At 46.7% G+C, this 14,121-nt stretch overlaps 1 protein-coding gene across 1 annotated transcript; it reads left to right on the top strand.

The window, feature by feature from the left end:
* Positions 1 to 1,748: 1,748 nt before the first annotated feature.
* Positions 1,749 to 7,898, top strand: NPFFR2 (neuropeptide FF receptor 2). Its single transcript, XM_005504284.4, has 3 exons — positions 1,749 to 5,130; positions 6,020 to 6,119; positions 7,013 to 7,898. Exons 1-3 carry the CDS (start codon positions 4,767 to 4,769, stop codon positions 7,896 to 7,898), a joined length of 1,350 nt encoding a protein of 449 aa, XP_005504341.1. The 5' UTR covers positions 1,749 to 4,766.
* The last annotated feature ends 6,223 nt before the right edge of the window (positions 7,899 to 14,121 follow it).

Here is a 14,121-nt window from a genome sequence, read left to right as displayed (position 1 = left end):
AATGGCCACACGAAAGCAAATTACTTTCATATTTCATCTTGTAATATTTCGGCAAGGCATTATTTTTATCCTGTTCTCAGGTGGCTTCTGTTTCTGTTTTCTAGGCCTCTCTGGATTATTCATCACTGTCTGTTTCAGCTGTCAAGTGCCTTGCCAAAACTTGTGTTTTGCCACAATGAAGGCGCTGCGCCTTCATTTCTTCTTCCAGCCAATCCTTTTCCACCTCAGCTTCGATTTCATAAAAATTCATGTACCTTCTCCATTTCCTGTAAGCTACGGTATGAACCACAAATTCACTGTGTTTGCTAGAGCCACAATGATGCAAAAATTTCATTAGTGCAACTGTGATCAGACTACCTAAGACAAACGGACACAGCTCCAATTTTCGCCTTGAGGCTGTTTGCAACGCCTTGTTTGTCAGTTACAAACAAAAACTATTCCAGAATTCATTAGCTAAAAGATTGCAGGCTGTTGCTCTACAATACATTGTTAGAAAGAGAAAGAAAATCTAGGAGTGTACATCCAAAGAAAAAGGAAAAAATTATGCCTTCTGCTTTTAGTGTGATAAGAAATAATTTCTATTTTTTTAACAAAGATAATTACAAGTAATTAATTCAATAGAACACTGCCATTGCACAGGAGTGTCCCACAGTGGTTTGTACTCCTGGGACCAAAGAGACGCATCATACTACCTGCATAACAATTCGTACTTGTAAAAGGCCCCTGTATCCACGAGGCAAGGAAGGAGAGGCACCTGTCACCTGCGGGGCCGCGCAGGTCCCGGGTCCCATCCGCCACGCCGGGAGCGCGGCATGAGGCAACAGCCGTCTGCCCCAAGCTGGAGCGTATTTCTTAAAGCACCCCCTCTGGGAAGGAAGGGATTGCAGAAGAAAATTACTATTCATTTATTAATAATAATAATAATTATTTAAAAATTGTGGCTGACCTATTTGCAGAGAGACATTAGAGAACATTAATTCAGGTGGAACCTCACAGAAATCAAAACAAAGGAGCCCAATACATATTTGTTTTTGTTAGAAGATGAGAAGGGGTAAAGGGCCTGACTTTTCCTGAAGTCGTGGGATTGGGTGTATTGCTACTCTTCGCCAAAACTTTGAAAACGATATGGGAGACCTACCAGGGGAACAAGTCTTGCACTGACTCTGCACAGAGAGCAACTCCCGCTCCCTTGCACAGCCACATTTACTGTCTGAAACACAGCCATTAGTCCAGGGCAGCTCCATCCCTTGCTTCGTTTGCTCCAAACATGCAGCAAGTGTCAGATTACTGGCACCGTCTGCTCCATTTCTTGCTGTTACCAAGCTCCTTGCTCGCTTTCATCACCAGCCATCAGGAGAAGACTTGAACTCAGGAGCCCTCGCAGATCTAACCTGATTTACGCCATTGGTTGGCAGCCTCAAAAGCGACTCAGAGCAGCAGAGAGAACACCGGCATGCTCAATGATGGCTGGTGCTCAATGATGATGGCTGGTGCTCAACGATGATGGCTCGTGCTCAACGATGATGGCTCGTGCTCAACGATGATGGCTCGTGCTCAACGATGATGGCTCGTGCTCAACGATGATGGCTCGTGCTCAACGATGATGGCTCGTGCTCAACGATGATGGCTCGTGCGGGATCTGGGGCTCAGCCAGTGCAGCCATGCACCTCACTGCCCTTCCCAGGGCAAGAAGCTCAGGGACAAGCAATGCTGCTCCTCACGTCCCCGGGCACCACCCGGAGAAGCTGCCTGGGGGAAGACAAGGAAAGTGAGCAACAATAAATCTGTGTCTTGTCAGGGGCCCAAAGGGAGCACAAGGAACGCTGTGCTTTGGAAATCCCATCTCATGGGGTTTCCGGAGCACAGCTCCGGGTATGTGATCAAAGTAACAGCGTAAATGACCATTGTCAAATATGTGTATTTGAATTCCACTGAAACTCTTCATCTCAGGCATGTTTGTATGAAAACGCATCAGCTTTCTCGAGTGAATAAGAAAATTAGCATTAAATTGCTTTCCATGGCAGTTGACTGATCTCTGACTAGTTAAAGCAATTGGTGGGTAATACCTTTCACATAAAATATTTTCAATTATTCTAAAAACAATAAAAATAAGCAGGCTTTCTCCATAAGGACAGCCAAAGAGAATATACAACTATTACACAGTTATCTTGTAATTCGTGCTTTGTTAAAACAGGTTTTTTTTGCAAGAGATTTCAGATTCTTGTCTACCTATCTTAACGTGCAGGCTTTGTAATGAATATGTGCAAAAACAGACTCACTACAAACATTGTATTGCTGCCACTTTCTACAAAGGTAGAAGGCCGCAGAACATGAGTTGTTCCGTTTCTCTGCTCGTCCCAGGCTGGAGCCATACCAGCATCCATCTTTTTTACTGCGCTCACTACATGGAACTAAAACACTTCCAGAGATTTTGACGTTACTGGATTTCATTGACAAGCATAACACAGAAAAGCAGCAGTGCTTTCCCAGGAATTAGGTGTGAGTAAATATATCAGGGAACAACAGGCAGAGATAGAAGGTGAACTAGAGACCTTGGTACTTACTTTTAAAATATTCTTCAAGATTCAGTGACTGTTTGCTGCTACCCTCATCTACAGTCATGCCGAATAAAGCTATAACTAACTGGAAAGTTAAATGTATTCACAAGTTGTTAATGTTTACATCTTATTTTTTGCAGTCTCTCAGAAAAAGCAAAAGTAACTACAAATAGCACTGTGCCAGAAACTGATTTCTTGACCAAGATGGTCGCTGCAGCATGCGATGAACTGTTTCGTTCCCAAGGGGTCACAGTTGTTGACAAGAGGCTTTGTATTTGAATATGGAACATCTTTTGGAACAAGTCTGAATGTTAAATATTTCCTGACACTTTGGAGTTAACTGTTGTTCTTTCAGTAAAACCTAGCAAGAAGGAAGAAAAAGCACCATCCTTTTAGCGTTGGTACCCAACACTCAGTATTCTTTTCCTGGGGAGAGGCCTGCCCTCTGCAGAGTGACAACAGAATGTCACCTTCATGACTCCACAGACACAGGAAAACCAGCACATGCCTCGTCCTCAGGTTCTGAGGAGGCAGATGAAGCCTTGGCTGCACAAAAACGGCCCATTCCAACGTTCCTTTCACAGGAAAAGAAACGGAACTGGCACTTTCCTCACATGCAAGCTCATCAGGATTTAGACACTTGTGCCTTAATTTAAATTCCATTAATGCTAAGGAGTTTGTAAGCATCCTAAAGGCACTTGCACGCATACATTACTTTGGTGCCTTTTGTCACCAATTAATTTTGCTGTTCTTCTAATTTAGGAACTCCTGCAGCCCCCAGCCTCTTTATGTATCTATATACATACGCCTTTTACAGAAATACAGCCTGAAAGCCTGTTTTCATCAAGTGTTATCCAAAAGCCATCTCGTTGGCAGCACCAGCATCACCTGCTCCCTTTACCTGAGTTTCAAAGTCTCCATCTAGCAGATAAAATAAATGTGAAAAAAAAATTGAATGCTGCTCGTAAGTGATCTGGTGCGAGCTGTAAGTGTCAAGATGCCGGTGTCGGCCTGTTAGGGTGGCCGGTACCATTTCTATGTGAGTTGTATCATATACGCGTTAAAAGATTGTCACAGTTAACATTTGATTTAGAGTTTTGGTGCAGCACCTCATGTAACTATAGGTTCCATGGGGCAAGAAAATAGATCGTGGCCTACAAAACTAATCTCGAGCAGTCGGATTTGGCAGCAAGTTTGGGACACACAATTCCACACCCACCTTAAAGTAATTGTTTCAGCCCCATCAGGTGGTCTAATGAAAAGTCTTGTACTCCTCACCTTCCAATCATGACACCAGCAAAAGCACTGCTACTGCAACACAGAAAGCATAGATAGCTGTAGCTTGAAATAGAAGATATAACACAGAGAAAGTTCAGACTTAAGAAAAAAGACTCTCTTCAAAAAAGCTACTAGTTTTTGCCAGCAATAATCTTATAAAATATAAAATGGGAAAATTTACTTTATAGTGTAAATAAACCATGTGGGAAAAGAATTGCTCACATTTTATTGTAGGAAAACCAAAACATGGAAAGATTACAAGTTGCCCAAGATCACACGGGAATTCAGTAGCAGAGGTGGGAAATTAATCCGGCTCTCCTGTACTTCAGCATGTTTAAAACACAGTGTAGTCCTTCATATTTGCAGATTCTTCTCATCTATGCAGGTTTTAAGAAGGGAAATAAAATCAACTGTGCTCAAAAATATTTCATTTTCAGTGAAATGGGACTGGAATTGGATGCACACTGGCAGAAGGTTTGTGCCACTTAAAGCTTTAATTTAATCACTGTTTTTCACAGCTCAGGAATCTTACTGTTGTTTAAGTGCCAGATTACTCAAGCTGTTGAGAAAATGAATTCTCAAGAACTCTGATTATTTTTCTCAAAATAAGCTGTTCACGTTGTTGATTTCTTTACTTGACACAACCCAATAAACCAGATAACATCCCGTCTGCTTTTCCTCTCCTTTGGGGAAGGAAAGACTTAACTTACAGAGCCTGCGGAAGGAAGAAAACCTTCAGCAGTCATACTGGTCACTCTGGCGCACCTGTGTCGTAAAAATCAAACTAACACTACTTGTTGCTTTTCCTGTCTGGGGAGGCTCAGAACATGGCCCGTTACCCTAAGCCACGGAGGGGCGAGTATACATAAGCTTTGCATATGTATATCCAAACTAGCGGCACTTCACCAGATCCATTTCAAGCATTCTAAAATGACCTTTTTAAAAATATCTTTTAAGGCACATCACAACACCAAGAAAATGGACTCAAACTCTTCATTTGACTGGCCTCATGTGCTGAATTATAATAGGACATACAGGTACCTCTACTTAGAAGGCAACGTCTCCTGTGTGGACTTCTACCTCCATCAGCCCTCGGTGGCAGCTGTCTTCATCGTCTCCTATCTCCTCATCTTCCTGCTCTGCATGGTTGGCAATGGAGTAGTTTGCTTTATTGTTCTGAGGAGTAAACGCATGCGTACGGTTACAAACCTCTTCATCTTAAACCTGGCCGTCAGCGATTTACTGGTGGGAATCTCCTGCATGCCCACCACGCTCCTGGACAACATCATTGCAGGTAGGCTGGCTGGCACGGCGTGGCAGCAAGAGCTCGGGGGACTGGCCTGCATTTCTGAGCGCTGGCCTCCCTGGGGACCCTGAGAGAGGGGTACAAGCGGCAGTGACACACACCAATCACTCCTTAACTCTGGGCCTGAAATAGAGAAACCAGCTTCTTTGAGAAAGCTTGGGGCAAATTCGGAGGGCAAGGGGCAAAACCAGTGTGGGAGGTATTGCTCCCACACTGGTTAGCAGAGTTTAGGCACCCTGGCAGCCCTCTCAGCAGAGAGGGAGCTTGGAGGTGCCGGGGCATTGAGGGACACTCAGGGGAGTATTGCAATCAGCCTTGGCTATTCAACATGTGCAGTGGCAGACAAAGCAGCAGCTTAAAGATCACCTTAAACCAAGCCATCACCAGCCTCACCTGCACACTGTGGTTTCTGAGGGGGCTCTGGAGTTATTTCAAGTCACTGGCAGCCAGAGGCGAGGAAGACAAGCCCCTAACCCACCTTCTGCCTGGGGCTGTCCTTGCTGACCTCCACACTGCCCGTCTTGAAGCAGGGATTCTCCCAGTACAGGGTTATTTGTTCAGGAAGACTCGGTGGACGCTGTGAGCCAGATGCAGAGAATAATCAATGGTACGGTCATTTCCCTTTCTTGTCTTGAGATCCCATTTTAACAGAATGTCAAACCACAAATATTTGCTCTGCTGTTTGTTTTGGAACATCAGAAACTCAAAGAACAAATTTGCTGAAGTATTTTTTATATAGCCCCTGCCTCCCTAACCCCTGCTATGGCCTGACAGAACAAAAGGAATATATTAGTTTGGGGCAGAAATCTCCTCTTTGGGGAATAAGCATAGCGCTACAGTGAGACGGCAGCAATTTCAATTGCCTGTTTCCTTCCAGGATGGCCGTTTGGGAGCCTGGTTTGCAAGATGAGTGGGATGGTCCAAGGAATTTCTGTCTCTGCCTCTGTCTTCACTCTGGTTGCTATTGCCGTAAACAGGTAAGATGGTAGAATCATTGAATCGTTTAGGTTGGAAAAGACCTTTAAGATCAGAGTCCAACCGCTAACCCAACACTGCCAACTCCACCACTAACCCATGTCCCTAAGCACCACATCTACATGTCTTTTAAACCCCTCCAGGGATGATGTTTCCACCACTGCCCTGGGCAGCCTGTTCCAATGCCTGACAATCCTTCCTGGGAAGAAATTCTTCCTAATATCAAATTTAAACCTCCCCTGGTTTAACTCGAGGTCGTTTCCTCTTGTCGTGCTCCTTGTGAGAAGAGACCAACCCCCACCTCGCTACAACCTCCTTTCAGGTGGCTGTAGAGAGCGAGGTCTCTCCTCAGATGAGGCTAAGATCGTAAACTGTCACTTGAATCTCCCTGTTGAGGCCAGTTCATTAATCCATACAACACTGTAAGAGATTAGATATATTTTGCTCCTAGGCCTATTAAGCAAAATAAAATGTACCTGGGTCTAAAAAGCAGCCACAGCAACTTGCTCCTCCACTGGTGTTCCTTAAAGATGTGACAGCCTGGCTAAACCTGGCTGCCTGAAATTGGTCTGTTCCCTGGCTATCACCCTAGATAGCAAAGACAGTGGTACCTGCTTGGGTTAAATGAAGTAGCAGCAGCAGGCTCATATGGAAATAGATAAAAATGAGAAAACATCAACAAAAAAATGTGTCTTCTTTTAGATTGTGGTTACCAACACAGCTCTTAAATGGGGCAGCAAAATCCAACTCCACTGGTTTAGGCAGGATGGGGAGGTGATTCCATCTACGCTTTTTAAAAAGCATGCAATTGAAGAAGCGAACGTACGCTTGCCTGTTTGAGTAAGCGTTCCTTAAACAGCTTCTCTACGTATGTCGCCGGGTATCTTTGCTGCAGGTTTCGCTGCATTGTTCATCCGTTCAAGCAGAAGATGACCATTTCAACTGCAGTCATCATCATAGCCGTCATCTGGATTCTGGCCATCGCAACCATGTGTCCTTCTGCCGTCATGCTGCAGGTACAAGAAGAGAAGCATTTCAGGGTGATCCTTGGCTACGGGAACGAAACCCGCCCCGTATACTGGTGCCGAGAGGACTGGCCTGACCCGGGAATGAGAAAGATCTACACAACGGTTCTCTTTGCGAACATCTATCTGGCTCCCCTGTCGCTCATTGTTATCATGTACACCAGGATAAGCATTGCTCTCTTCAACACCACGATGTCCGCAGTGGGAAAGCACAGCCAGGAGCAACGACACAGCACGTCAAAGAAGAAACAAAAAGTAATCAAAATGCTCATTATTGTGGCTTTGCTTTTCACCCTCTCCTGGCTTCCCTTGTGGACTCTGATGATGCTTTCCGACTATGCCAACCTTTCAGACGTCCAGTTGCAGATCATCCACATTTATATCTATCCCTTTGCTCACTGGCTGGCCTTTTTCAATAGCAGCGTCAACCCCATCATCTACGGTTTCTTTAACGAAAACTTTCGCCGAGGCTTTCAGGCCGCCTTTAAACTTCAGCTCTGCTCCCGGGAGATGGCTCACAGGGACACCCGTTCTCAGCAAGGCCACAGCAACGTCATTTTGCCAGCTGGCAACCACCAGACGCCCCAGGATCAAGCTTCTCAAAACGCTAAGGAGAAAGGGAAGACAGTCAAGAAAGGAAATTGGGTGAATAACCAGCAGGATTTGATAATGGAGGAGCTAGAAGAGGCCTGCAATGATGGGATTAAGTGCAACATGATGGGATTAAGTGAAACATGCTACGAACTACCAAAATGATTTAAGCCTAGCAGAGTTCATCTGTGGTGTTGTGAAACTCTCGCTCTGTCAGCCCCTTGACAATGTTTCTTTTTTGAAGGAGACACACAACTTGCCCAGTATCTGAATGTGTGATGTGAGCAGAAAGCCAAATTCATCCTCCTGTGTCAGCAGCTTAAAGAAGGTGCAACCGCCCTGCGGTCGGCGATGACCCAAAGACATGACTGAAATGGGATTACCTTCCGTGGACTGTGACGTTAGAGAGAAAGAAAACCACAATTATTGACTTGGATACAATTTCTCCTGATGCTCACTGATGAAGAAGAGAACATTCATTGATTTGCTTCTGTGAATTTCTCAGAATGGCTGAAACAGGGCCGCTTGAACAATACTTACTGTCATGTTATGGCGTGTAAGGCAACTTGTGAATACCTACGATATTCTTCTGATATCAGACAATGAAACTATCACCCCTGTTTGTAGCATCCAGCTAAACTGTAGAGCTGGAGAGAGAAGGAAATCACAAAGCCTGCAGCGCCCTGAGCGAATGCTCCTCCTGGGGTTCGAGCGCCAAGGCCCAGGGCACCTCTGGGCCGCTGCGGCTGAGGCCATCCCCGCTGTTGCATTAACACATAATTTTACCTGTAGACCAAAATACCTGCTAAAGAGATTTATCAATAAGTCCTCCAGTAAAAGCAAAACTAATCCAATAAACTAGTTTCTTGATTTAAAATAAATTTCTCTTTGTTCAGCAACGGGTCCTTGATATTACTCCTTCAGCTTCTCCTCTAAAGCGTTCCTGGAACTCGTCAATCTCTTACTCCTTAATTCTTATTAAGTCAAATATCAGAGATACAGTCTGAATACTTGAACTGAACTCACTGGTTCCTGGGTCTTCATGTGGCTGTGCTCATGCTGCTTCTGCCTGGACAGTTTGGACCCAAATGGCAGAAGTATGTATTTTCAGTCAGATTCCATTTATTCCCCTTTCTGGTTGCTTCTCTTGTTAATCTTGTGATATAAGAAATAAATGTGATAAAAAGAAATAAATAGGAGTAAAAAAATGAAAAATAAAGGATGAAAAATGGCTTTTGTAGAGTATTTTTTGTAGTATCTCAAGTCTGTTGTTTGGAGGGGGCGGGTGTAAATCACCTACAAAGACTGTAACTTCAATATTTGCAGGAGAGAGAACACCTTTGAAGCCCATTCAACCTGATAAAGCTCAGCACCTACAGAGAGCTCCCTTGGAAGTATCTCAGAGGCCCAGGTACATTGCTCCTAAATGCTTCTAGTTCGCACACATTAAGCAACCTCATTAGCCTAAATGCCATTGATTCATTTTCTTGTACTGCTCTGCTTGAGGATAAAAGCCTCGAATTATTGTTCTGTAACTTGGAAATCCAAGTCAAAGAATCTCTACCTGAAATCTGTGAACATATTTCTTCATCTATATTTGGGCCTGAATGTTTCCAAGTTCATAAAAACCTTAAGGAAAAGCTGCTGAGACAATGGAGTTAGAGGTAGTTTAAGCACAGGTTACCTAAGCTACTGTGAAATGATCTCCAGATTCACTTTTGACCCCTGTCCCCCACCAACTTGTTGTGCTTACCAGAACAGCTCTGATTTCCAGCCAGGTCAGAAAGACGGGAAGGGCTATTAGTCCAGCTTTCGGTGACCAACGGGTCTGCAGCGCCCACCTGGAATTCACATCCCTCCGTAGATCATTCCTTGAGCCATCTAGTGAATGACCCAGCTGCACACAGACAATGCTCTAATTACACAGACATTAGCGACTTTAGCCTTAGTGCTTAAGGATGTCACTGAGAGAAGCAGGAAGCAGGACAAAAGACACAATTATATTGTTTATCTTGCTAAGTGGTTTTCAAATGGTACACAAACACTATTCCATTGTTATTTTGAGAGCTTAAAGTAAAAAACAAAACAAAAACCAAACAAACAAAACAAAACAAACAAAACACACAAAAACAAACAAAAAACCAACAACCATTAAGGTGCCAACCAAGATATCAATGTTCTTACACCCCTGTCACAGAGCTACTCCCAAGCGGGTTTTCTGAGGTAACCTTACACCTTCTCGCGCTGCAGAGGCTGCGCACTTCTCCCTTCACTCAGGAAGGCGAACCTCACCGCACGCGTTTGTCTGCTAGTCTCTAATTTGTGCTTTCAACACATTCAGAAAGCATTGTCAAACAGAAAACTGTTACTTGATGACAGACCAGCATTAGGCCAGGAACATTAAGGGACTCACCAGAAAATAATATTAGCTATCCGTTCCCATCACACCAGCTTCTTTAGCTTCCTCTTATTTGTTTTTAAGATCCTGACTTGTACTTCAACATTTCTGTCAGGAAAAGAGCTGTCCCTCTCACTGCTGCTTCCAGAACCAAATCACCACGTAGATTATTACCATCTACAAAAGGGTGAATCTTAAAAAGGGGCTTGCAAAACCCAAAAGCAGAGGTGCCATTCACTCCCACAGCTGGTTTCAATACAGAAAAATGACATTTTTCTCTCCCCAGCCTGTGTACACGTGCCCAGCAAAAGTGGCCATGGTGGGCAAACCAGCGCTCCGTGCAGCCGCCACGGCTCCGGGGCTGCTGATGCCCAGAGGCCCAGGAGGTCGACAGAGGCTGGACCGAGTCCTGCAGCCTTAGGTATGCCAAGACACCCTCTCCTGAGCGGCGCACAGCGGTGTGTGCAGGCTCAGGGACGCTGCCGCGGGTCAGTGTCCGCGGGATTCGGTCACCGTGAGCCGCTGCTGAAGGACGCGGGGCTGGCGCGGGCCCGCGCTGCTGGGGAGGAGCACGGCAGCCTTGGCTGGCGTCATTTCTGCAACAGGTACCCGAGGAGCGAACAAAAAGGGCCAGGAAAATAAGACTGAGCACCTGCTTCCATCACACCTGCATCTGCAAGTATCCTCCCATAATTACATTTTCAACATGATTCAACGTGGCAGCAGTAAATCCAGTGAATAGCTGGCACTCATCCCACTTGTGCATACACGCATAAATCTGCTGTACTGTGGTTTTGCCTGGATTAACGGACCAACTTGTTTTTGGGGGCAAAGAAAGATCTGTGAGATGCCTAGCTGCCCCTTGTGCACCTTGTTCCATTTTCTGTCTTTCAAACTCTGTCTGCCTTCACCCCAGAGAATCTAGTTTAAAAGGGGAACATCTGATTTAAAAGGCAGTGGGGCCACAGTGCCAGGGGGCCAGGGCACAGCACAACAGCTGGATTTCCACCCCTCCATACCTGTTTCTCTCTCAGCAGCACAGTCCCCAAATAGAAGCGGTAGTGATAATTTCAGCTTGATTTCTTCCCGTTCCCAGCATCACCTCTGTCTAGTTTCAGGGACCTGCTCTTCCAGGAGCACAGGATGGCTCGGGGACCCTCCTTGGCACTTTTTGGGCTCATCCGACGTGCTTGCAGGTGCCGCTGCATTCTCCTCCCACAGCCAGAGACCAAACCCGACAGCTGCAGGTGGAACACAGCAGGAATTTAACCTGAAGACATAAAACCCACTCAGGCACTTTCTGAAGTTAAGCTTCCCCTGCTAACAGCCTACATTTTGAATCACAGGATGGTTTGTGTTGGAGGGACCTTCCCCGCTCCCCAGTGCCCCCCCTGCCATGACAGGGACATCTGCACCAGCTCAGGGTGCCCAGAGCCCCGTCCAGCCTGGCCTGGGATGTCTCCAGGGATGGTTCATCCGCCACCTCTCTGGGTACCTGGGCCAGGCTCTCAGCACCCTCAGGGCAACAATTCCTTCCTCATGTCCAGCCTGAATCTCCCTCCTTTAGTTTAAAACCATCACCCCTTGTCCTATCAAGCATCCTATCAGCATTTAATGCTGCTTATTCTCCCTGCGTTTAACATCCTGGTGTGGGATTTCATTGATCCTGATTCCTACATGCACGAGATGTTTTTTGGGGAACGAGACCCAGATGCACAGATTGGCACAAACACCGCACCAACAGGGGTGCGCACGCTGCAGTGACCGAACCCAGGGCCTAATCAATTATTACGCCTGACGAGGGATGTTGTGCAAGCGGTTCAAAGGGCTGGGGGGCACACTGAGGCACGGTGACCCCCGGGATGTTTGCACGGGCCGGGCAGGGACCTCTGCGAAGAGCCACGGGAGCTCAGCAGCTCCGGAGGAGGGTAAACAAGAACCGACAAATTGGATCTGCCGATGCCAAAACCATGGTCAGCCACCTGGGGCAAGGAGAGAAACGACAGCAAAAGGTGCGTGAACAGCAGAGAAAGTCACTGGCAACGCCGAATGGTTTGGCCCCAGCAGGCACCTTTGGTGGGTGCCATCCTAAATGGCACTGGGGAGCACGAAACTGGGGTGAGCAATGGGACAGCCAGCTAAATAGTACCTCCAAAATCCTGCGTGCTGTGAGCCAGGGTGAGGATGACCTGAGCTGCTGCCAGATGTGGACAAGAAGCAGAACCACTGTCCTGGCAAACACAAAGAATTTCATGTTACATAAGGTATTTATATCAATGCTTGCTTGGATATTTTCTGACACGTTTCTCAGTGTTGGTTTGATTTCCCCCTCTCTTAATTCTTCATTACATTCACCTGCTGCAAAGATGAGACTGGAGAGAGGGGAAATCTATCTATCAGGTAACTTACATATATATCTTACATACATATCCTACCTCGCGGAGAAGGACTGGCTGTTTCCAGCCTAGCAAGACACCATTTTTCACATCCCACTTCAATGGCTGATGAGCCGTTAAGCATCCCCTGATTTGCAGAGTTTTTTTACAAGCAATTATCTTCAATTTAGTTTAACAGATACCCAGGTTTTTGTTGAAAATAGGCTGAATGGGTGGCGATTCAGCAGTGCATTGCTGAGGAATTACAGGTTGACTCCCAGAGGCGAGTCACAAAAGAGACCGAATATCTGTGTTTATAGCCAAATAGGCCATTATCTAGGTCTATTTCCACAAGCCCACTGTAATCATACCTGATCTCTAATGGCCCCGAATCCTCTGTAGTATCCACATGATGCCACGGTTTCTGATGTTATTCTCCAAGTCTAAGAAAATAATTCCTGGCCTGAATAGCACCTCAGTGGGCACGTTCACCTCGGTGGGGGCTGCTCACCGTGGAAAAGCACCTTTAGTTGCAGTGAAGTGAAAAAATGCACTCTCCCACATCTTTGGACACGCATTGGGTCCCAGTCATCCCTTTTGTTCACCCAGAGCCATCTCCAGGCCACTGCTCTTGAAGGACTGTTCCCCAGAAACAGCCCCAGCACTGCCAGCTTGGGAGCGCGGCCCAGGACCAGCAGCAGCCAGATACACCAGCCCTCGCCCCAGACAGCTGCAAAACTCTCCATACCCTCACCTAGGTAGAAAACAAGAGGATATCTGAGATTTGGTTGCTCCAGTCGTGACCCTCAGGGCAGCACCGGTCTGTCCACACACATGAAGCCACCAGAGAGGAGGTGGTCGCTTCAGCAAACAGCGCTAACCCAGGGCAGTATTCGCTGGGTATTTATTCTGTAGCGGACTCTGTCCGTGATGCCCGCTGTCTGTCTTTCTAAGGCTGAATAAATAAGCTGCTGCTGACCCTGGTGGGTCCGTGGTCCTTTTTCCCCAAGCACCAGCCTGATATCTCACCATCACCCACTGCCCCTCTTGCTGCTGGTCCTAGGGGGCTCCAGAGATCCCCCCATCAGCCTAATGAGGGGGGAAAAAAACAACCTACGCTCTCAGAAAGCAGCAAACCTTGGGGCACACGTGTGCTCGACACCCAGCCATGGGTCATTTCGCGTGGGAGTCACCCTGACCCTGCGCTGGTGCCACACAGTCACGGTGGAGAGGCTGTCCCCACCTAGTCACCTCCCAGTGGCCACCACAGGGGCTTTTGGCGCCCGTGCACCCGAACGGCACCCCAGCAGTGCCGCCTGCTCCCTCACACGGGCTGCGAGGACCATTCCTCGCCCAGCAGCATGCGACATGACACTCGCGTGATGCGCGGGGACGCTGTCCCCAGCCCATCTCCTCTTGCCATTCACATTAAACCCATCACAGGCAGAAAAACCCTGCCCGAGCTCCCAATGCAACGCGTTCCCATTTTGCCAGGTTAATTATTAAAATCGGGCTGACTTTGGAGGCTCTGGCACCCAGACAACAGCAGGCAGGCCAAGGATGCTCACCCTCTGCCCCACCGCTGGGATTAATCATTCATCTGGCAATCGGCAGT

The sequence above is a fragment of the Columba livia genome, chromosome 4 (genome assembly GCF_036013475.1).
Source record: "Columba livia isolate bColLiv1 breed racing homer chromosome 4, bColLiv1.pat.W.v2, whole genome shotgun sequence".
Lineage (NCBI taxonomy): Eukaryota > Metazoa > Chordata > Aves > Columbiformes > Columbidae > Columba > Columba livia.
This window is presented reverse-complemented; position numbering and strand designations above follow the sequence as displayed.